A 22788-nucleotide genomic window follows, 5' to 3' on the forward strand; every position below is an offset into this window, starting at 1 on the left:
AGACAATAACAAAATAAAAACAGCTTACTGCAGGATTCTGTGATAAGAAAGCTAAAAACTAACCCCAATCAGAAGTAAGCTTTTAGACTAACCATTACCATGCATAACCAGTGTGTAAACAGCTTTGAACATTAACCCTCAAAAGGAGAAAAACCTTGGTACCATCTGAACCATGGAATTAGATACCAAACAGCAAAGGAGAAGCACTCACCGAGAACCAGTGGACCAGGAAAAAAAGAACAAATCTTTGGCCTAGATTTATCAGCGCTAAATTTCCCATCACATGCCAATTAATCCACTGCAGGCACAAGAGAGAGCGAATGAGAGCAACTCTGTAAAGACCAATACCTAACTACTATTTATGCCATTGTAAGAGGCGGCACTTTTACATACACAGTCAGAGGTACGAACAGCAAAGATTTTCTGTCATTTGCAGCGATGAAAGGTAAGAGAGAAACCTCTATATGTAAAACTTCCCCCCAAACTTCCCCCACCCCGAGTTAAATGTGTCCCCTCTTATAGGGGTATAAATAGTAAAGTTACATATTGGTCTTTACAGTCTCTCTCTCTCTCAATGGCATGGGAGATAAAAACCTTTTCGGTCGGTAACGCACAGCTAACACAGGCACAAAGCACAGAAAAAGGTGTAGTGATTCCTGGCGTTAAAACCCGCATTGCTGTGCATTACTCTATCGCATTCGATGTTAGGAGCCGCTCATTACCATTAACCCCGCCCAAACTCCTCCCACTCGCATAAAACTTGTGCGACATTTGGATATTAGCACACGTTGCACTATTTAACGCACGCTTTAAGCCCCTAACGTAAAATGATAAATGACCGCCTGTTTGTTTCTACAAGGTTAAAACCAATTGAAAGCATTCATAGCTGGACTGGACCATGAAAGCAGTTTGTATGGGAACAGTAAAGATTTTTTTCCTTGGTCCTGTAAGTTCTTGCCAAGTACCTTGATCCTTTCCTTTGCTTTCTGAATGATGTGCAATAATCTCAGAACATTTCTCTTGAACTCATTAACAACTATGAGCCAGAGCCTATTACTCCTACTCAACAAAGAACAGGAATAACTTTGTCTTCCAGCCTGGGGCAAACAATACTGCAGACACTATAGTTACATACAAATTACCATACTGGATCAGACCAAAGATCTCCTGGCATCCTGTCTCTGATAGGAACAAGCAGCAGGTTCTTAGTAATGTGCAAGAAAGGGGCAGTGGAGCGCACTGTTAACCCGCAATTGGACGCGCGTTTTGGACACGCTAGCTTTACCCCTTTGTCATTAAGGGGTAATAGCGTGTCCAAAACGCGCGTCCAACCCCCCAAACCTAATAGCGCCCGCAACATGCAAATGCATGTTGATGGCCCTATTAGGTATTCCCGCGCGATACAGAAAGTAAAATGTGCAGCCAAGCCGCACATTTTACTTTCAGAAATTAGCGCCTACCCAAAGGTAGGCGCTAATTTCTCCAGGCACCGGGAAAGTGCACAGAAAAGCAATAAAAACTGCTTTTCTGTGCACCCTCCGACTTAATATCATGGTGATATTAAGTTGGAGGTCCCGAAAGTTAAAAAAAGTAAAAAAAAAAAAAAAAAAAATAGAAAAAGAAAAAGAATTTTGAAATAGGCCCGCGGCTCGAAAACCGGACGCTCAATTTTGCTGGCGTCCGGTTTCCGAACACGTGGCTGTCAGTGGGCTCGAGAACCGACGCCGGCAAAATTGAGCGTCGGCTGTCAAACCGCTGACAGCCGCCGCTCCTGTCAAAAAAGAGCGGCTAGGGACGCGCTAGTGTCCCTAGCGCCTCTTTTTACCGCCGGCCCTAATTTTATTAAAATACTGTATTGTGCGCACAGGAGAGTGGCCTGTGCACACGCCAGGAGAGCGGGCACTCGCCCGCTCTCCCGCAATTTTACTGTATCGGCCCGTATGTTAGAGAAGTCAGAAAAAGTTTATTTTCCAAAAATCTCTCTTATCTTCTCTCGAATCTAATTGTAACATTTGCCTGCACAATATCCTAAGACATGGAGCTCCACGGATTAATGGTGCACTCTGTGAAGCAGTACTTCCTTGTATTTTAAATCTTCCACTTGTTTCAACCTCTATTAGGAACTACTTGCTGTAGCTCATAATCATATGTACTAATAGCTCATCTCCCCTCAGTGCCCTAGGATGGAGTTTCTCCTACGGAAGTTGTGCATCTTTGTATACTGACACATCATAGCATTACTAACACTGCTAGCTGAAATGCCCATCTTAAGTAACTGCCTGGGGGAAGAAATGATCACCTGAGCACTGGTGCAGGTTTTCCTATGGGACCCCGACCACACACATTCATACACCACCACCTCATGCCCTCTCCTCCTACACCAAGCTGAAACCCCTCCACACTACCTGTTTTCTCTCCCCCTTCCTCTCCTAAGCCAGTTCTAAGCAGTCTCTCTTACCCCCCCCCCCCAGCCCAGTCCATGTCAAGTCAGACCCCCACTGCTCTCTACTCCCCCCTAAGCCAGATCCCACCACATTTTCTCTCTCCCTTTTTCTTCCCTAAGCCAAATCCTTCTACTTACTTCCTGTGGCCCCCCCAAGTTTGTGGCAGTGAGTTTCTCTCAAGGATCCTAATTCTAAAATGCTAGGGAGAGGTCCCGAAATGCACCACATCAGTGGCCATTGAGTTAGAGTAAAAGCAGTCAGCACATTGCCTGCTGGATGCAAGGCTGGACGCTTCTGTCTGCATCAATTGCTCATCAGTTAACACACACATGTGCTTGTCAGAGATCAGTGTTTTTATTTTTATTTTTTTTTTGGGGGGGGGGGGGGGGGAATGTTTCCAGCAGCCATACAGACAGTGCTGCTCGAGTAAGCAAGGCGCTAAGAATGAAACCACCAGCAGTGGCCAAAAAGGGAGTCAGCCTGCTCCACTGGAGCGAGCAGCGATGGGGGGGGGGGGGGGGGGGGGGGGGGAAACCGCTCCTGCCACATCCGAAGCATTCCTGTTACTCCAGTATCAGCTACGCCGAGTCGTCTCGGCCAATCGGCACCTCCACGCGCCTTTTACGACAAAGTGCGATACAGACAGAATGAGAATGGATTTCAATGGCTTAAGCTGGGGACCAGTCTATACAGAAGCAAGCTCCATTCTGAAGGACCTCATAACTCAATAGAGCAGAATATACTTTGAGTGCAAGAAGGTAATTGGACAAAACAGGCAAGTTTGCAATGAGATGAGAACAATAAAAACTGTTGGGAACATTACAGGCGATGAAAGAAAGTGGAATCTAGTGCACAAGTCAGCATGTTAAAAAAAAAAAAAGTACTTTCAGATTTGTACCCTTCATTTCTTTGATATCCAACAATTCCCACTATTGCACTGATCCATTTAACCTATGCTACTGATGCCTCCATGACCAGCACACACAAATACCAACATCCATCTCCTAAACAGTGGCTGAATACTAAAAACTTATTCAAAGTAAAAATTATCTTGGAATTTGCACAATAAGAATATTTTCAGCTGCAGGATGACAATATCCTGAAAGTGATATACTCAGTCGCTGGCATCATTCATAACACTTTGGCCCAATACATCAACCCGATGCATGTCAGAAAGCAGTCTCTATATCTTGGTATATTTTAGGTGGTCTACAAAAATGGCTCTCTTTCTAGTCACTCATTTCTTCAAACCACTGGTAGGGGAACTGTTGCATTCATTCATTTGTGACTAAATCAGTTGTGAAAAGAGATTCACTGGATATTCCCCAGTAGATCTCTTAGCTTATTTCCATATACATATCATCTTTCCTCTTGATTTATCAGAAAATGTTATGAGTCTTTGTAGAATGCAGACATACTACTTTACAGCTCATTGTCTTTCAATTTCTATTCTCTCTCCTGCTCAGGTGCCCAGAGTAAATCTAGCAGTGACAACAGCATGTATATGGACATGTGCCAAGCTGTGCGTATGTTACACAGGGTGTGGTGGTAATATACAAAACATGAATTCAATTCACTGGCAAGAATACTAATTTTAAAATGGAATGAAAGTTCTTTAAGTGCACAGAATTACCAAAATAGTTATTAGCAAATTAATTATGGATGACAAAATTGTTCATAATGCTTAAATGAACATCTCCACTATTCTTAACTTACAAAAATAGTCTTGCAACTTACAAGGTAACTTAACAAGCTTACTGGAAAACTGGTTTTCAATGCTGTACTTTTCAATACAAACTTGATCATCCCAAATCTACAAATACATCTTTGAACTAACGAGGATCAATTGTAAACAAAACAAAAAAATGCATCAAAAAGAGTGCAGCAAGTATGTTATTTGGTTTGTCAGCATTATTGATGTTCACTGGTTCAAAATTTCTTGTGAATGGTGAGGCACTATGTAAGTATTTTTAAATAAAATATACATAATTTGGTTTAAAAACAGCAGTCAGCATGATATAAAAACTGTATCCATCAAGCACTAAGCAGTCACTCAATAGTACAGAATGAATATTGCTGCTTGCAGTGTGTATCAAGTGGGTTACTTGGCATTATTTTTTTTTTAAGCTAAGTTACTTTCATATGACTGTCCCTCAATCTTATGACTGACATAGTAGTACAAATAAACCTCCCATGCTAGCATATAAAATTGAGTCATGTTAGCTAGAATGTTATAAGTGATATCTAAACAAAACAGCCAGCATCTTAAAAATTCCATTGTACATGGGGCAGGGGAGCACCACCTGCATGTATTTCACATATTTAGGGTCCTTCGTATTCGATTTAAACTGATTTTTACTCCTAAATTCTTGGATTTATTCAAAAGGTGACAATCGTTTTAAACTGATATTCATCCTAATTTTAGGACGATGAAAAAGCTGCTCCAGTGCTGCAGATGCAGCCTTTCTAGACCCCCCCCCCCCAGCCACTGCATTTCACCTCCACCCCACCCACCAGTGCCGCCCATGCCACATTTCAAATCCCACCTGCTCAACCCCAAGCACCCAAAGTATCTGCTGTCTAGTGCCACAAATGTGTATGAAGCAGGCCCTGCCCACCAGAAGCACTTCCTGGCCCTGGACAAAAAGCAGAAGTACAGTGCTGCAGAGCGTGGGAGTAAACATGCTGCTGAAGGAGAGAGGAAAAGCCTGGAGTCACCTCCGGTACGGATGAATGCAGTGCGGGGGAGGGGGATTCTTGGTAGGGAGGTGGAAAGAGGGTCATGTTAGGCAGGGAATGGAGATGCCTTCGAGAGGGTGGGTAGGAGATTTTGCTTAATCTTGTTTTATGCTCCTGGCTTTTGTGCACCAAAATAAACCTCAGATATTTACCCAGAAAAATAAGTCATTTTTTTCTACTGATTTTCTCCTGGGTTTTGTTTTTTTTTCATAAAAACCTGGATAAATTCCTGGGAAAAATAATGAACAATAAAAACTGAAAACGAAGGTCCCTATGCATAATCGTACTCTACCTTAGTGAAAGCTGCAAATAGCAGGCATTTTCTGCTGAGGGTTTTTTTTTTGTTTTGTTTTTTAAAGTAATTGTTTCTAAGCTTCGATAGCAACATGTTTGCAGTCATCTTGCCTTTTTCTTATTGTGCCAAGAAGTATCCAAGCTGCCCTTCTGAGTGATGAGTGTTCCTTCTTCTGCAGTTTTAGTATTATAGTGTTCATCAGAAAACATTGCTGCTGCGCTGCTCTTTCTCCTCCCACACTTCTAGCCCCCTCAGCCCTCCATGAATAATCTTGCATAGTTACAGCTGCTCCAAGTGGTGGGGGAGGGGAAGACAGCAGGGGGGGGAATGGCAAGTGTGGCCATTGACCCATTCAGGAGAGATAAGGAAATGTGCCAAACACAAAATGAACACATGCATGAACTTCCCACAGAACTGACATCACTTCTACCCAGTGACCTCTGCTACAGGAAACAAAAACTAACATAGCACTTCACAGGGCACACAGGAAATGTCAAAATCCTGATCAGATACTTACATCGAAAATACAAATAGCAAAAAAAGGCAGATTCCAGTTAATCAAACAAGCCACCTAGTCTGAAAGTTTCCCCCCCCTCCCCAAGCCCCCCATAAACACAGCTTCTCCCAGATGTTCAAGGGAACTGGAGGGGAGCAGCTGAAAAATGCCAACTAGAAAACAGTCTTCTAATGGATGGAAGGTAGGTTGTGCTACTACCAAGATGAACACTTGCACCTTCACACAGGACCCAGGGTGCAAGTCTGTCTGTATTTAAAGCAAGGCATGCCAAAGATAGTAAAAACTTGAAAAGCATTACAAAAATCAGCTTCTGCTGAATTTTGAATTAACTTCCAGACCCTATGGTTGCTCTTCACGCAAAGGGGCTGATGTTCCCAGAAGGGAGAATTTTCAATTAATTGAAGTCTCTTCATAGTGTCTGCTCATTTTAATATTATGCAAATTTCTTTATAGCACATTTTTTGTGAAAGGTTTGCATTAAAAAAATAAATAAGACTTTTTCAATCCCCTTCCCCCCAAAAAAAAAAAAAACTCCCACTACATTCCTTGAGGTCTAATTAAGTTCTGCACAAAAGGTTTGTTTTGTAAGATTCATGCATGTGAAATTTTACACATGCACAATTGATAATGAGCTGATTTATATGATTTTTCAGCTCATTAAGTGATTTTGCAGATAATTAGCATAAGGCTTTGCAAACAAAATTTTGCACATTACAATCGAAATAAAGTGTGTAAAAGTTTTCAAACATGCCTGTGCATGCTGTTTGTCATTTGTAAAGCGGTTGAAAGTTTTGTACATCAGCTTCAAACTTTGAGCTTGGCAAAATACAAACCCTGTTGCATGCTGCTGTTGATGACTGTCCAATGACTAAGCTCAGCGCCAGATTACAAGAACCATGGAAGACACCATCACAGGGTATGGTAAGTATACACACAATGAACGATACAAAACAAGTTATCATGCCTTCTGATGTCCAGAATGATTAAACACAGCACGAGAGCTTTTCAGATGTTTGCAATATGTTAAGACATTCTATGTAATAAAAGCCGGTGTGTCATGCTGCCACAAAAGCACAACACAATGAGGTCTGTCTCTGGCCAATTGGCATTTTGAACCAGTTGCTCACTATCCAGAACACACTGCTGGCCATCAGCTCAAAAGCACAGGTTGTTTCTCTTCAAGTTGCTAAAAGGAGTTCTCTCCTGTGCTCTTTAAAAGCTGGTGTAACATTTTGTAACACACACAGGGTCATTAAGGCAGGGGCATACCCAAGAGGAGACAACTGAGGCTCACCTGTGGCCATTGACCCATGCAATTGATATAAGGGAATGAGCTGCTGAGAAAAGAGACATTGAGGCCAGAGGTGAGGACGATACAAAATTAAGGACAAGGGAATCTGGGAATTGAGCACTTATCTTTGGAAACTGTGTGAACTCGATGGAGTACACCTTTGTGATCCCAAGAGGGCATGGACTACCTGAGCAACGCACCATGACATTTTTTGAATTCACAAATACTGTAATTTATGATGGGCATGAAATTTATTTATTATAAAACATTTTAACCTGCACTAGCCATGGTTCTAAGTGGGACAACACAACACAGACTCAATTAAAAGACAAACAAATTTATATACAAATTCCAAAAGTATACAATTCAACAGCTGACTTATTCCGCATCTGTGCCACTTATCTAAAAAGCAAGGTTTTCTGGAGTACATCGAGAAGCTAATTACCTAGGTGCAGCCCAATGACAAAGAGTCCTTTCGAATGTCCTAGCAAATTTCATTCAAAATCTCAAAGCCTTAAGGAGATTTATATCTCTTTAAAACAGAACTAAACTAGATTGGAGAATTGACACTCAACATTCTATGAAGAAGATCACATTCTAAATCTTACGCGCCAATATGTCGCAAGCCAGTGGAGAGAGTATAATACTGGTTTAATATGCCTTCTAACCTGTCCCTGTTGAGACCCTGGCTGCCGAGTTTTTTTCATCAGCATTTGAAGGACCTTTTATTGCAATTGATGGCAGTCTGAAAGACTGAGCTGTAGTAATCAAGACATGAGATAACTAAGGCCTGAAGGATGGTATGAAAGTCTAGTAGAATATATTTATAAAAAAGGACCTGCATTTTCACTTCTCACAGAAATCTTTAATAGGGAAAAAAAAAATCCTGATTGAAAACATTCTCAAATTCGATACTTACCAAGGCTGGATACCAGTCGCTCTTTATCTCTGGGCTGCACGTCACACTCACAACTTTACCCAGTAGTTCATCATTAAGACGTTTCTTATCTTCATCATCTGAACTACTTTCTGATTCTTTCTCATCTTCAGTCCTAAGATGAAGATATTATCAAAAGCACAAATGAACATGTCATCACAACAAATAAGATACTGGTAAAGGAAGGACAGTGGCCTATCTGGAATCTAAACAGGTTTGCAGGTTCTGAGGTAGGATGGTTTCACCAACAGAAGATTGTGTCAGACATATCTAATCAATTTCTTTGGTAGTGAGATCAGAGAATTAGATCAGGAGTGAGCACCAAATATGGCATATTTGAATTTCAGCAAAGTTTCTGAATAAAATTGTGTGGTCGCCATGTTAATCCATGAATTTATTCATCAACTTGATGAAGGGAACACAGCTCTTGACAGCTAGTCAATAACATTAAAATTAGTCCAATAAAAATATAATGCCCATAAATTATTTGACGACCCTTGATGTACCAAGAAGCCTAGGGGTGGGCCCACAAGGTAGCTGACTGCGTTAGAAAACGGGTGAGTAATAGATATCAAAAGGGTACTGGCAAATGGAGATCACACTGGGAAAGGTAGGGTTATCAGTGGAGTGTCTCATGAATCAGTCCTGGGGCTGATTTTGTTCAGTATTTTGCAATTCACATTGCAGTGAGGTTAGCAGGGAAAATTAATCATTTTGAAGAGAACACTAGAGATGTGAATCTGAACCAGAATCGGATCCGATTTCAGTTCCGATTCACATCTCTATAGATGTGAATCGGAACCAGAATCGGATCCGATATCAGTTCCGATTCACATCTCTAGAGAACACTAAACTCTGCAACAGACTGAATGCTCATGAGGGATCAGATAATGATCTAAGAAAATCTGAGAAGTGGTGGTTTTCGGATGGATCATGTCAGGTCACCAACCCAGAATATTTTGGCATCAGTGAGTGGTGGCATCAGTGGCCATGCAGGCCAAAGAGAATGATATTAGCTGAACTCTGAAGAAGAAAAGATGCGGCCTACTCTTTTAGCAAGAGATTATTGGGTAAGGGATTGAAACAGATGAGCACCTCTGAAGGGGCATGTGGGGAGGGAGAACTTGGCACACTAGGGTTTTGTTTTTTTTAAAGAAAAAACAGTTAAGGTATCAGAGTGGTCATGTGCTCAACAGTCAAGATTCACTGCAAAAAAAAAAATATGAAGTCATTCTTTTGAGATGTAGAAATCCAAAAGCAGCAATATGATATACTGAGAGGAAGGAGGGGGACATGCCTGGAAATACTGATATGCAATCAGGAAAGAAATCTTGGACTGATCATATCAGATGATCAAGGTTGCCAAACAGTATGACAAGGCATTGGCCAGAGTCTGAGGAACGCTAGGGCTCATAGGGAGAGGTATAACCAGTGGAAAAAAAAAAAAAAGGGGGATGTTATAAGGCCTCTGTACAGGTTATTGGCAAAACCTCCTCTGGAGAACTGAGTCCAAACCTCAGAAAGGATACAGACAGTAGAGGTCATCCAGAGAAGGGTTACCAACATGGTGGAGGGTTTGTCCCAATAATCCTATGAAATGATTCATAAAGGACCTAAATATATGTAGCCTAGAGGGGAGGAAATGAGAGACATTCAAATATTTCAAGAAGTATAATTAATGCACAGGAAGCAAACATTTTTCAATGGATAGGAAATTGTAAAACAAAATATTATATAATGCTCAAAGGAAAGATTCAGGAGTTACATTAGAAAATATTTCTTTGGAGAGAGTGGTGGATGCAATGAAAACAGGTACAGAATCCAAGAAAGCCCGGGAAAAACACAGCGTGAAGAGATGGGAGAGTCACAGACCAGCTGGATCTATGGCACTGGAACAGAAGTAAACTAGATGGGCCTTACAGTGCTTATCTGCCATCATATTCAGTTTCTGCATGAGCTACTAAAGCCTGAAATTAAGATTCAGTTTAACAGTAAGAAGCGTAATTTTATAACTGTGTGCCGTGGGGTAAAGTCTGCAGAGACGTTACCTTAGACTTTCTAAGTGAAAAACTACACACAAGCACGACTTGGGTGCGCCCAAGTCTGAACTCTGCCCCGTTTCTTGCCAGTTTGCGTAGAGGCATGCATGAAATGCAGTTACGGGCATACTTTTACATGAGCTGAAGCCCAGGCTATTTTATGTGCAAGAAAGTACAAACAAAAAAACAGGCTTTAGATACATGAACAGTTAAAGTGCAGCCCAGAGAGGGCAATTTTCAAAAACATTTCTGTGCCTAGCACATGGTCCTAACCTTTGACAAAACACTGTCCACCCGCTATGTACATGAACAGGCCGCTTGTGTATAAAGTTTCCCCAGACTGAGAGGAGGCATTCGCGGGAAGGGGCTTGCACTGAAACTTTCCACACTTTCAGAAGTGGTATGTGTAAGTTTTCCCACGCACTTAGCAGCAGCCATACCTGCGTGGATAAATCTGGTAGGATTAATTTTCTAAGTGGATGTATGAGCACATATCTTTTATGAAAATTGCAGCAACTCACACGGGCACCTGCCACTTTAGGGGGGTAATTTTATAATAGCCGGCCTAAATTACATACGGAACTGGCACCAAATTATTATTTAACTCTGACATTCAGTAAATATTAAGATCTATGCCTTTTGTAGTTATGACTAAAGATGATAGATTCAAAGTACGGACTTAACACTCTTAAGAGTAAATTTTCAAAGGTAGCTTATATCATAGCAAGTTTCAAAAGTCCGTTTACACGTGTAAAACGGTTTGAAAATCCAGCCCTATAGAATGAATGTTCAGAGGAATTACGGGTGTAAAAAGTAGCAATTTACAAAAACCCATTTACATGCATAAAACCCAGTTTGACACATGTAAATCCTTTTTAAGAGTACCTCCTTAATATGCAACTGTCGTACGACGCTTAAAGGTGAATTTTAACAGGGGATGCTTGAATATGTTGGGCAGTAGCCACTCGGGCATGTGCATATCTCCCACTGCGTGCACAAATGAAAAGTCTGTAAAAAGAGGAAGGCGTGGCCAGGGCCTGTCAGCGTCTGGCCAAGAGATGAGCGCGTAAATACTTAGGTGCACAGGCGCACGCTGGGGCCCCCCTGCTGCGTAACTTTATTTCTGCTAAGAGAAGTTATAAAATAAAGATAACTAGACAGATCGATGAGGTTTTAAGGGTTGGAGCTAACAGCGAGAAGGGAGGCTATTAAACTAGGGGATTTGGAAGTCCCATTCCTTACCTGGGCAAACTGGTAGTGCCTTTTAAAATCCCCCACTTACACGGTAGAAGCAAGATTTGCAAGCATAGGTACGCATCTACATAAAATTGCATGAGCACGTGTGTGCAGTCAGGCTATTTTATAACAAGCGTATATACGCACGCATGTGTTATAAAATAGCCACCTCCCTGGGCTTGGGAAGACCAATGCGTGCACATCTGCACCGCATGCCTGTTTAAAAGTTACCGTCTTAGAGGCTTAAAGGGAAATATGCTTCTACCAAAAGGTACAAAAAATATGTTCTTTTTACCAACAGCTGAAGGTCAGAGACAGAAGACAGCAGCACTCATGCAGGAAAAAAAACCCCACCGTTTTCGTTCTGTACAACCATGAAAAAAATATTAAAAGTATAACAAGGAAACCCAGAGTTCAAATCTCACTGCTTTAACCTCCATTGTCAGCTACAAACTGATTAGGAGCCCTCTGGGGATAGAGAAATAAACTACACTACCTGAATGTAATCCACTCTGAAGTGTCAAAAAGCAGAATATAAAATAAATACATTTGCAATTACAAAAAATACTCCAACACAAAGGGCAATGCTTGGAGAAATAGGTCCTTGAAATAATGAACAAGGACAATACGCACAAAATTACACGGAAAAACCAAGAACTAAAATGTGCATGTCAGGGGCACAAGTACCAAAATCCGCACCCCTTGTTCAGGTCTAGTCATGTCCTCTCCCTTAGAGCTTACAAATGAGTCTGGCCTGTGAGGCAACCCCATTCACTTTCTTTAGGAAGTTGCAGGGATGAGGGGGGGGGGGCTAAACCAACAGTAATATGGTTACACACATCAAGCAAAAAGGAAAGGACATCATCTTCACTGGATGATGGGCCTCTAATTCGAGCGCTAGATTACTACAAGCCCCTTCTCCCTACCACCCCCAAAACAGACCCCATTACAGTTAGCTTTTATAATGGAAAGAAAACAAACAAACAATGCGGTCTTGACATTAGTAAATCTTATTTTTCCATTATGCACAGTCCAACTGGGGCTCCACCACTAGAATCACGAGTACAACCTTAAAAGAGAACTGTCTGCTTATATTTGCATGCTGCTCAAACTACAATCATACAAAAACAAAAAAAAAGACATTCCAAAGTACAAAGATACTGCCAATCAAATTCCTTAGGGTCCAAAGATAAATATTGCAGAAAGGTTTAAAAACTTTTCTCTGGAGGTGGCAAGGAGTAAATACCAGTTCTCACAAATGGTGTCAGAAGATACTGCAGTAATTATGTGGTAATTACAGTCAATATAGCCAAGCTACAGCAATGTGGCATAGCGATTACCATAGCAACCTACTAATTAACATGTCATCACTACAGAAAATGACAAAAGCCTCAAGACACAATTTCTTTAAAAGTTTATTTATTTAAAAAGCATTTACATTCCAATCTGTAACTTTTGGTGGATCACATGATTACAGACTATCAAACATAGCTACACAAATCTATCAATGACAGTAGCTCAAACATAATTAAAATAGACATTACATCTCATTAAAATGATAAAATGCCTCTTCTTTATCCCCCTTAGTAATTACCTTAGGTTATCTACCTTAAAAGTAGCTACCAAAAGCAAGTGTGTAAAAGAGTGTTTTGAGTGTTCTTCTAAAACGGAACTACGTCCTGCTCTTCTCTAATACCAGCCAGATTATTCAAAGGATAGGCCCCGATACTTTAAATAGCAGGTTTCTAGATTCTCTCGATCGAACTACTCTTGTAGTAGGAACTTCCCTAAGATTTGTACTCGCTGACCGAAGTGCACAATGAGCTTGATGCACCTGAATTGCCGCTGGAATACATGGAGCTGCCAGGTGCAGCTCGGCTTTGAACATCAAAACACACACCTTAAATATCATTCACCACTTAACGGGGAGCCAAAGCAAAGAAGCTAAAACCGGGTATACGTGTTTTTATCTTCCCACCTGATATTGACAGAGCTGCAGAGTTCAAAGTCAGTTAAAGCGTATTCAAATGAGAATTTGGCAAAACCAAAGCCATAAACAGTGCCGAAATCCAAAAATGATGATAAAAAAAAAAATAAAAAAAATTAGTGATTGCGTTACTAATAGAAAATCTGAATAACTTAAATTTGTTAAATTACGTAAGATGTGCATTTTGTAGTAACATGTTTGAACCAAAACCTTAAAGTGTGGACGAAGGGATAACAATAAATCTATAAAGACTCCCAAATTTCAGACTTGATCTCCAATCAGCATTGGAATCCCATCAAATTGCATATTAGGAAAAGAGTGAATACTCTCTGCTCTAGATAACATTGTAACTTTTTTTTTTTTTTTTTTTTTAAATATTCATTTTCTTTTCACAAGAAAACATTAAGGAGAAAATACCATACTGACATTAAATAAAAAAATATTTCCATGTTGGACTAATCTTAATAAATTCAGATAAAGAACACTGAAGTAGTTTTAAGGAAAATTCTCTACAAAGTCTCAATACTCACATGGGAAGAGAGGATCTCCTTCCTCGGTTGGATTTCTTCCCAATTACTGGGGTGCCAAAATGTTCTGGATTTGTTAGTGGTAGTTGGTCAAGTGTCTAAAAAAGAAAGCCAATAGAAGTCCATTTTACTTTTCTCCCCATACCCAGAAGTATGTGATTTGCTTCAGAACCAGAAAATGCTGCCTCACCTCACTCTCTGCAAAATGGCGCTCTCCCTTCAAGCAGAGCGAGGTTCGCCTCAGCGTCCTCTCATCTCCATCATCAAACACTAGAAGGAAGCAAAGGGCGCGCTGTAAAAGCTCTGCTTTTAGAGGATTCAAACATGCACCGGAGACGCACAACTTTAATTTAGTATTTAAGGAAGCAGTGCTAGGTATAGCGGAATAGTTAAGCACAAAACTTTTCACCAAGCACTTTATAAATGAGCGAGACTCGCACAACGTAAGGGCTCCAAGCTTATTTCGAACATCTCCCTTAAATCTGATAAATATACAGAAGCTATAAAAAAAGGTCTGCTTGGAAACGTATTACAAATCATTCTTTTCCAGTGTCTGCAGGCCCCTTTGAAAAGCTCACGGCAGCTGGTGCCAAGGGGATTTTTTTGCTCCACATACTTTGTAACGGGGATTTCAGAATTAAACATCCCTGTATGTACTTGACCTGTCAGCCTTACCATGCACCTGGCACTGCCCCTTTGCCCCAGATTAAGTGGGTTAGGGGGTGGGGTGGGGAATGGGTTCAATTTTCAAAGTGTTTTCCTCTCTGGATAAATTCTGTACTTGCCCTACAATACTGGGGAATATGGGCGACCTAAAAGTATGTGCCCACTACATATTTTATTTATTTATTTATTTATTTTATATACCGACATTCAATCGAGATATCACATCGGTTTCCAGATAACCAAGAGAATAGGGCGATATCAGCCCTATTTTACATTATAACATGGTAACCAAAAAACCAATTATAACATATTATAACAGTAGTACATGGAACAATAGGTTATAGGATATAACAATAGGTTATAGGATATAACATATGTACATGAATGACTTGTTGATAAAAATAATTTAGGAATAATGGTGGGGGGGGGGGGGTGGGAGGAAGTAGTGTCAGGGAGGGATGCAGGGGGATGAGAAGACTGTGTAGGGGGTGTGGTGTGTTGCGTTCGGGCAGGTTAAGGGTTGGGTGGGAAGGCTTTTAAAAACAGCCATGTTTTAAGGTGTTTTTTTGAAGACTTGCAATGAAGGTTCATTTCTGAGACAGGTGAGACAAACTGGAAAATTATCAATTAAGCTCTGGAATTTGTTGCCAGAGGATGTGGTTAGTGCAGTTAGTGTAACTGGGTTCAAAAAAGGTTTGGACAAGTTCTTGGAGGAGAAGTCCATTAACGGCTATTAATCAAGTTTACTTAGGGAATAGCCACTGCCGTTAATTGCATCAGTGGCATGGGATCTTCTTAGTGTTTGGATAATTTGCCAGGTTTGACCTCTGTTGGAAACAGGATGCTGGGCTTGATGGACCCTTGGTCTGACCCAGCATGGCAATTTCTTATGTTCTTAGAATTGAATTTTTAACACTACTTCAGTTGCAAATTCTGGTTAAATTCTAGTCAAATTAAAAGGTTTCCATCAGAAACTAAAAGAGAACTGCTGCACACTTACTTCGATGGTCCGAGTTAACACAGAGGGCAAAATCACTCAAAAAGGGAACATCCACTTTTAGACACAGCCTTTGAGATTTCTAACCAATTCAGATAGAGGAGAAATTCAAGGGGTGCTATTTGGCCAACATAAATACTCAGCTTTCAAAATAGGTATTTGGAATATTAGAGGAAGGGAAGAGGAGACCAAACATTTCCTAGACCTTAAATAAGGATCCAAGCCAGTCAAAATGCCTCCCCCTATTGTGCATCATTGTTGACAGCTTACTCACTATTGTTTTTTTCACCTGTACTTTACTAACACCTTCTCATCCTACTTCTTCACTTAAGTATACCCCAACAGACTTCCATTGCCTACAAGGCCAGTTGCAGGTTGCCTATTCCTGGAAAATCAATCCAAGATCAGGGTGACTTAAAACAAAGTTCCTATTTGAGAGTGATGTGCTAGAGATTTTTCTCCATTCTGTTTCCATGGGCTTAGAAAATCAGGCCCCAAGCCTGAAAAGGAGCATGGAGAAGATGGGTGGGAGATGGAGTTTAACATGACTACACCTTTTTTTTTCTTTCAGTTTTAGATAAATCAAATAATATGCTTGCCAATTATTGGGCTGATACAGTAAAGTCCGCTCTCCCAGGGCGCGCGCACAGGCCACTCTCCTGTGCGTGTGCGATTCAGTATTCAAATTAGGGTTGGCGGTAAAAAGAGGCACTAGGGACGCGCTAGCGGACGTGCAATTTTGCTAGCATCGGTTCTCAAACCCGCTGACAGCCACGGGTTCGGAAACCGGACGCTGGCAAAATTGAGCATCCTGTTTTCAACCCGCGAGCCGCCTTCAAAATGTTTTTATTATTATTTATTTATTTTTTAACTTTTTGTGATTTTCGGGACCTCCCAGTGCCCGAAGAAAGGTAGGTGCTAATTTCTGAAAGTAAAATGTGCGGCTTGGCTGCACATTTTCCTTTCTGAATCGCACGGGAATACCTAATATGGCCATCAACATGCATTTGCAAGTTGCAGGCGCTATTAGGTTCGGGGGGGGTTGGACGCGCGTTTTCGACCCCTTACTGAATAAGGGGTAATGCTAACGCGTCGAAAACACACGTCCAATCGAGGGTTAACAGTGCGCTCCATTGGAGTGCATTATACTGTATCGGCCCGTATGTCTGTACACATACCATACAGGACCAAAACCATCCATGCTTCACTAATTGTAAACCGCCTAGACTGATGATAGACGGTATAGGAAAAAAATAGAAAATAAATAAAAATAGTCTATTTACAAGCTCAAGCAAAGAGTTTTCTAGCATGGAAGCACACATTTCATTGAATTAGCTAAATGTATCTTAAGAAAAATCAGTTATAAAAGTTTTTCATATTTAATATTCAAACCAAATACCTCACTACACAAACATTACAGTCTTCCCCACACACTGAATATTTAATTTTCTACTCAGTTAGGGGAAATGACCCACTATCCACAAAACCAAAAACACCTATTTGTCCAGGGTAAGTTACAATTCGTTATCACTTATTTCAAGTACCTAAAAGCAGCAGTAATGGAAACAGGATTCCACCTAATCCCTCATTCAAGCATCACATCATCATAACATAAAATGCAGAAATTTCCAGAAGGATTAAAGTTAAATATATGGATATTTAACTTTATTTAACGACTCGAACCCAATCTACCAGAGTTCAAAAAAAGGTTAAAAACCTGGCTCTTCAGGCAAGCGTTCCAATTCCCAGAGTGTAACAAGGCACCTCCTCCCGACTTTCAGATCCAACCATTGCAGGGTGTCACTAACACCTTGACACTTAATTTCATACCGTACTTGCTTATTCGCATGTCTATTTAACAGTCATTATTCACCTTTATATAACCGTTTACTGCAGACCATATTCGCTACTAAAGTACCTTGTAATAAGGTGAACACACACATACTATTCAATACACGAATAAGGTTATTTGTTATTTGTTAAATATTATTGTTACTTTCAATGTTCCTTGTAACAATGTTCAATGGTTGATTGTTATTGTTCAATGTTCTATGTAAAAAAAAAACCCAGGTCTAACCTCCCAGACCAGGGCAACCTTTTCGTTACTTGTAAACCGGATTGATTTGTATTGCATACAGGAATTCCGGTATATAAAAATTAAAAATAAATAAAAAAAATAAAAAAAATAATCATCATCCATCCATTTTGAAGAAGTACAAGTTAACTATGTAATATTAGGAACAGTTGGAAAAGATCACAAAAATCTCAAGTTCTGATAATCTACCTAGCTGTGACATTAAAATACTTATCAGGGCCTGTTTTACGGAAAACATCCTCATTTCATGCTTCTGAACCCATGCTTTTATCCACCGTTTACAATTCTCCATCCAGTAAAAATGTTACGTTCTCAGGCATAAGGTATGTTCCACCAAACTTCACTGAATGCAGAACTACAACTTCAGCTTTAAATATCTGAACTGGCCTCATACACAAAACCAAATCTCTTCTATTTCATGTGTGTCACTTTAGACAAGAAATACATATGCTTAGTGGAAGCAGCTCCTATTGAGGCTATAGTGCCACGAACCTTCAATTTTAAATCCCCCTTTCTATCCAATTCAGTTACTGGAGTGACAATCCTTTAGTCAATGCGCTGCAGCTCCCTACAAAACCCAGGATGCATTCACAGAGTCTGATCATTAGATGTCACTGTTGGGTAACAGCTGGGACTTCCTCCCCATAGAGATCCAAGCACTGCCTCTACAGCATCCCAGCCAGTCCAAAGAGCAGAAGCCAGGTTCAGGAATAAAATTGCCGATATCCTACTTGGCAGCACTGCCACTCAACCTTTGGCTCAGCCTAATAGCTTCTGGTTTTATTTTATATTTTAAGACAAATGCATACTATACTCTTTCCAATCTGAGAATAAAATATCAAGGAATTGGAAACACTTCAGGGGCTGATCTATTTTCTGTGAAGCAAGTTCCACAAAAGAAACAAAGTTCATTTCATCTCCTATTATTCTATAAGCCTTATAGCTTTGCAGGACACAGCAGAACTTCACCTCTAAGATACCGGGCAAGAGTTCAGAAACTTTCCTGAACAATTTGTCTCCCACTACAGCTGGCATACCCAAAATAAACTGAAAAGTTTTTTTAAAATGTGTGACTTCAACCTTAATCATCAAATTCATTATCCTGTTGCAATTTTTCTAACTTTTAAAAATAAAGCACCTTTTCCATTTCATAGCACTGGCATTTCCTTCTATCATTTTTACCTGCATTCAGTAGAATTGCAGATATTTATTTATTTTCTAACTGCCTTTTCAGAAGAAAAGGGAGAAGGAATAGCCTAGTGGTTAGAGCAGTGGACTATGAACCAGGAGACCAAGGTTCAAGTCCTGCTGTCGCTCCTTGTGACCTTGGGCAAGTCACTTTACCCTCCATTGCCTCAGGTACAAAAACATAGATTGTAAGCCCTCTGGGGATAGAGAAATACCTACAGTACCTGAATGTAAACCAGTGTGATATCTCGATTGAGATGAATGTCGGTATATAAAAATAATAAAGAAAGAAAAGAAAAAAAAAACTGGAAAGTCCACGCAACTGGGAGCACTTTTTCTTTTACTGCAAGGGAGCAGGGAGGGCGCACACATGCACCGGCTCTTTTAAGGCCCCACAAGGAGCTGGAGTTGCTGCACTGTAGCAGCACTTAAACAGGCCGATACTGTACAAAGTGCAGGAGAGCCGCGCTCTGTGCTGAGCACCTGCTCTCCCAACGCATGCCCAGGCACCTCTCTATACAAACGAGTCGCCGCACTAATAAGGAGGGGCTAAGGACAATAGCGTGTCCCTAGCGCCTTCTTATTAGCGGTAGAGGTGGCTCTAAGCAGGTCCGACAATTGACACTCAATTTTACCAGCGTCCGTTTTTAAATCCACTGACAGCCACGGGTTAGGAAAACAGATGCCGCTAAAATTGAGCATCTGTTTCTGTAACCCTGCTGATCAGCAGGCAGATTTTTTTTTTTTTTTAAATTTTTGGTTCCTCCAACACTAGGATATTAAGTCACACTTTTCTGGGTTGCTTTGACAAGGGCAGGTGTTAATTTCTGAGTGTAAAATGTGCGGCTTGGCCTCAGCCTTGTTCAGCAAAAAAGGGCTTTTTTGCTGAACAAGGCTGAGGAGCCGTTGTTCTTGATTTTTGGAAAAGTTCAAGATAAGTATTACTTTTCCATATTTAAATGCTGTTAAAAGTTCATGCTTAAAAGAAATTTACCTTCGTTAAAATTCAGAAGGAATAATATCTACACATTTCTGTACGGCGACTTGTGTTTGGTGAAAAAGGGACTCTTAAAATTTGAAAAATTACAAAAAAAAGAGAATTTGGGTTACCCCGTGATTATTTGTACGAGTGCTTGCACATAAAATTCTAAAGTGCTTGTATGGTTTAAAAACACCGGGTTCGGTGTATATGAACAGTCACTCATTTATGAGGGTAAAACCTGTCCGATTATACCTTACATTTCTGTGTGTGATTTTCCTTGATATAGTGTTGATTCTATCACATACCTCACCAGTTTTTTTGATTTTTGTGGCTCCTCTACAATATCAAGGCACAGAGTTATTACATTCTGTGACAAATTCAGAGACAAGTACCACAACTGATCAATGCTGTACAAAACGGGAACATTTAGATAAGGTCATGTATGAATGGTTTGCCCTAAAACATTTGGAGGGAGCTCCAGTTTTATGGCCCTATGCCAATTGAAAAGCCAAAAGACTTTATCAAACTACTACTGAGTCCTACAATGTTTCAGATGGATGGCTATTTTGCTTTAAAATTTGCCATGGTATCAGAAAACTTAGAAGTATCAGGGGAAAACAATAAATCAGCTGATGAGGCTGATGAAAAACATGGATGCAATTTTCAATGGGGCAAAAGCCTGGTCTTCTTTCAGTAAAGCTTTACAGAAGGCTTGGAGAAAACTGTGGGTAGCAGTGATTTCTGCAGGGGAATCTTCTGATGAAGAAGAATTTGAAGGTTTTGGTGTGCGAGAGCGAGAGAAAATACTTCATTAAGAGAGATTCTTGATGCCCTTCAAAATGCTGACCCCACAAACTGTCACTGAAGTCAAAGAGACTGAAAGTGAAGAGTGGTTAGTACTGATCAAAATTTTTATGTTATCCCAACCCTTACTGCTGCTGAAATTGCAAAAAAATGTTCTGGATCCTGAAAGATCCACTGCACCTGAAGATCACAGCAAAGAAACCAAAGTGACCTGGACTACTATTGCACAATGCCTTGAAGTCTTCGGAAGAGCAGCTTGCTTATTCTGCTCAGGTAGTGATGAAATCTCATGTCGTTTACAACAGTTTCCTGATAAAAGGCAACTGATTTGCTGGCAGGCAGACATCCACAAGCTTGTGTCAAGGATCAAGGCATTTCAACACCATCAACAGATCTAAGTTGACTAGAAGTAAAAGCCCGCCCAGGGACAGGAAGATACTGTAAAGTGTAGGGAGGGCCTAATTGAGAAGTGTGGTTGTGGAGGGTGCATGCTGAGCTCGGGTGTACTATGTAGAGGTGGTAAAGACGAAAAAACAGTCAAAGAATTCAAAGGGGTATGGAATAAATCCTGGGGATCCCTAAAGGCTAGAGCAGTGGTTTTTGTCAGGACACACCTGACAGATTATTCTCACATGCGTGACACACTGAACACGACAGTCACGGGACTGAATGTAAATTTGCACTCTGCATTTACAGGAACTGCCCTGACCCCCCAACAATGGGTGTCGAGCAGAACTAGGATATTCCCCATACAAAAAAATATATTTCTGGTGTCATCTCAGTAACAGCAACAAACTCTCTCCTCTACCAGGCACAATAGTTCTCATTATGAAAAGACAGTAATTTTCCACTAATGCATGTCCTATCAAATAAGATGGATACAAATGCCTACACGCTAGTAAAATACCTCACCTCAGTCACACACACAGAACTGACCTTCACCAAGTACAGAAAGACCACAAACTACAAATATGGAGACAAACTGGAATGGAAACCCAAAAAAATACCACTGTGCATGCAGTGCAAAACTGGAGAAATGGAAACAAATATAGCACCTAACAGACTACCAGGATATGCAATAATGCACACGAATTAATGTGCAAAATGTTACACCTGTATTATGGAATGCACTAAAACAGTAACAACCTTACCTATGAAAAGGCAACACTACAAATTTAACCAGGCCCTAAATACCAATACACCTCCTATTAGGAAAACAGAACAAGCCAAGCTGCTATAGATCCCTGCAAGAAACTACAAGCTTGCAGAATACCCTTACCTGGGTCATACATGCAGAACACAGATAGACCCTCACCAAATACAGAATAAAAAGAACAGAGTTTTTGTTTTTCCATTATTGCACTTCATACACTCAGTCTGGCTTCTTGCTGTTTCCAGGTCAGTTTTCATCTACGCATTTCTATTTATACATTCCTCAAGAAACATAAAATAATTCTAAAACTAGAATAAATATGTTTCAAAACAATTGATAAATAGAACAGCCAATCATTAAAAACCTATAAAAATGATTAAAAATTCTCCAAACACCAATAAAATATTTCAAAAGAACAGACATCACGTAATACCCAATAATGAAGAAGGAAACTTAAAAAGCCACTTTTACTTTCCCTCTCCAGCAACTCTCCTTCTCCTCTCCCTTGCAGGCCAATAGCCCACAGCAGAAGCAGCAATGGTAGCTAATGCTCCGTCCTCACAGTCCTCTTTCCTTAGGGCCCCACGACTAGTCTCTCACACATACATCACACACACCCACCCACCTGACCAGGCTCTCTCACACAAGCCTTCCTTCTCTTGCTTACACACACAGTCTCTCACAAACACATGTTGGCTCACTGTTTCACTCACCCCCCGACCCAGCACCCATGGCAGCAACAGTACAAGGCATCCTGGATCTGCACTAGGCGACTAAGAAGGGTAGCTGGGGGTGCTGCTATTAAAGCAGAGTCGTGACAAGCTGGGAACTAAAGCAGGACAGCGGTAAGAAGGCAGCATTCAGCTGTTTTCCAGTGCTGCAATCATTGCA

At 40.6% G+C, this 22788-nt stretch overlaps 1 protein-coding gene across 8 annotated transcripts in view; it reads right to left on the minus strand.

The window, feature by feature from the left end:
• Positions 1-22788, minus strand: part of ARID4A (AT-rich interaction domain 4A) — a 178111-nt gene that overhangs the window by 143482 nt on the left and 11841 nt on the right. For all 8 annotated transcript variants that reach the window (XM_029598224.1, XM_029598218.1, XM_029598217.1 and 5 more), the window contains exons 6-8: positions 14203-14282; positions 14016-14110; positions 8206-8338 (exon numbers count right to left, since the gene is read on the minus strand). In XM_029598224.1, the coding sequence (XP_029454084.1) occupies positions 8206-8338; positions 14016-14110; positions 14203-14282 (308 nt within the window). The remainder of the gene's footprint in view (positions 1-8205; positions 8339-14015; positions 14111-14202; positions 14283-22788) is intronic.

The sequence above is a fragment of the Rhinatrema bivittatum genome, chromosome 4, assembly GCF_901001135.1.
Source record: "Rhinatrema bivittatum chromosome 4, aRhiBiv1.1, whole genome shotgun sequence".
Classification (NCBI taxonomy): Eukaryota; Metazoa; Chordata; class Amphibia; order Gymnophiona; family Rhinatrematidae; genus Rhinatrema; species Rhinatrema bivittatum.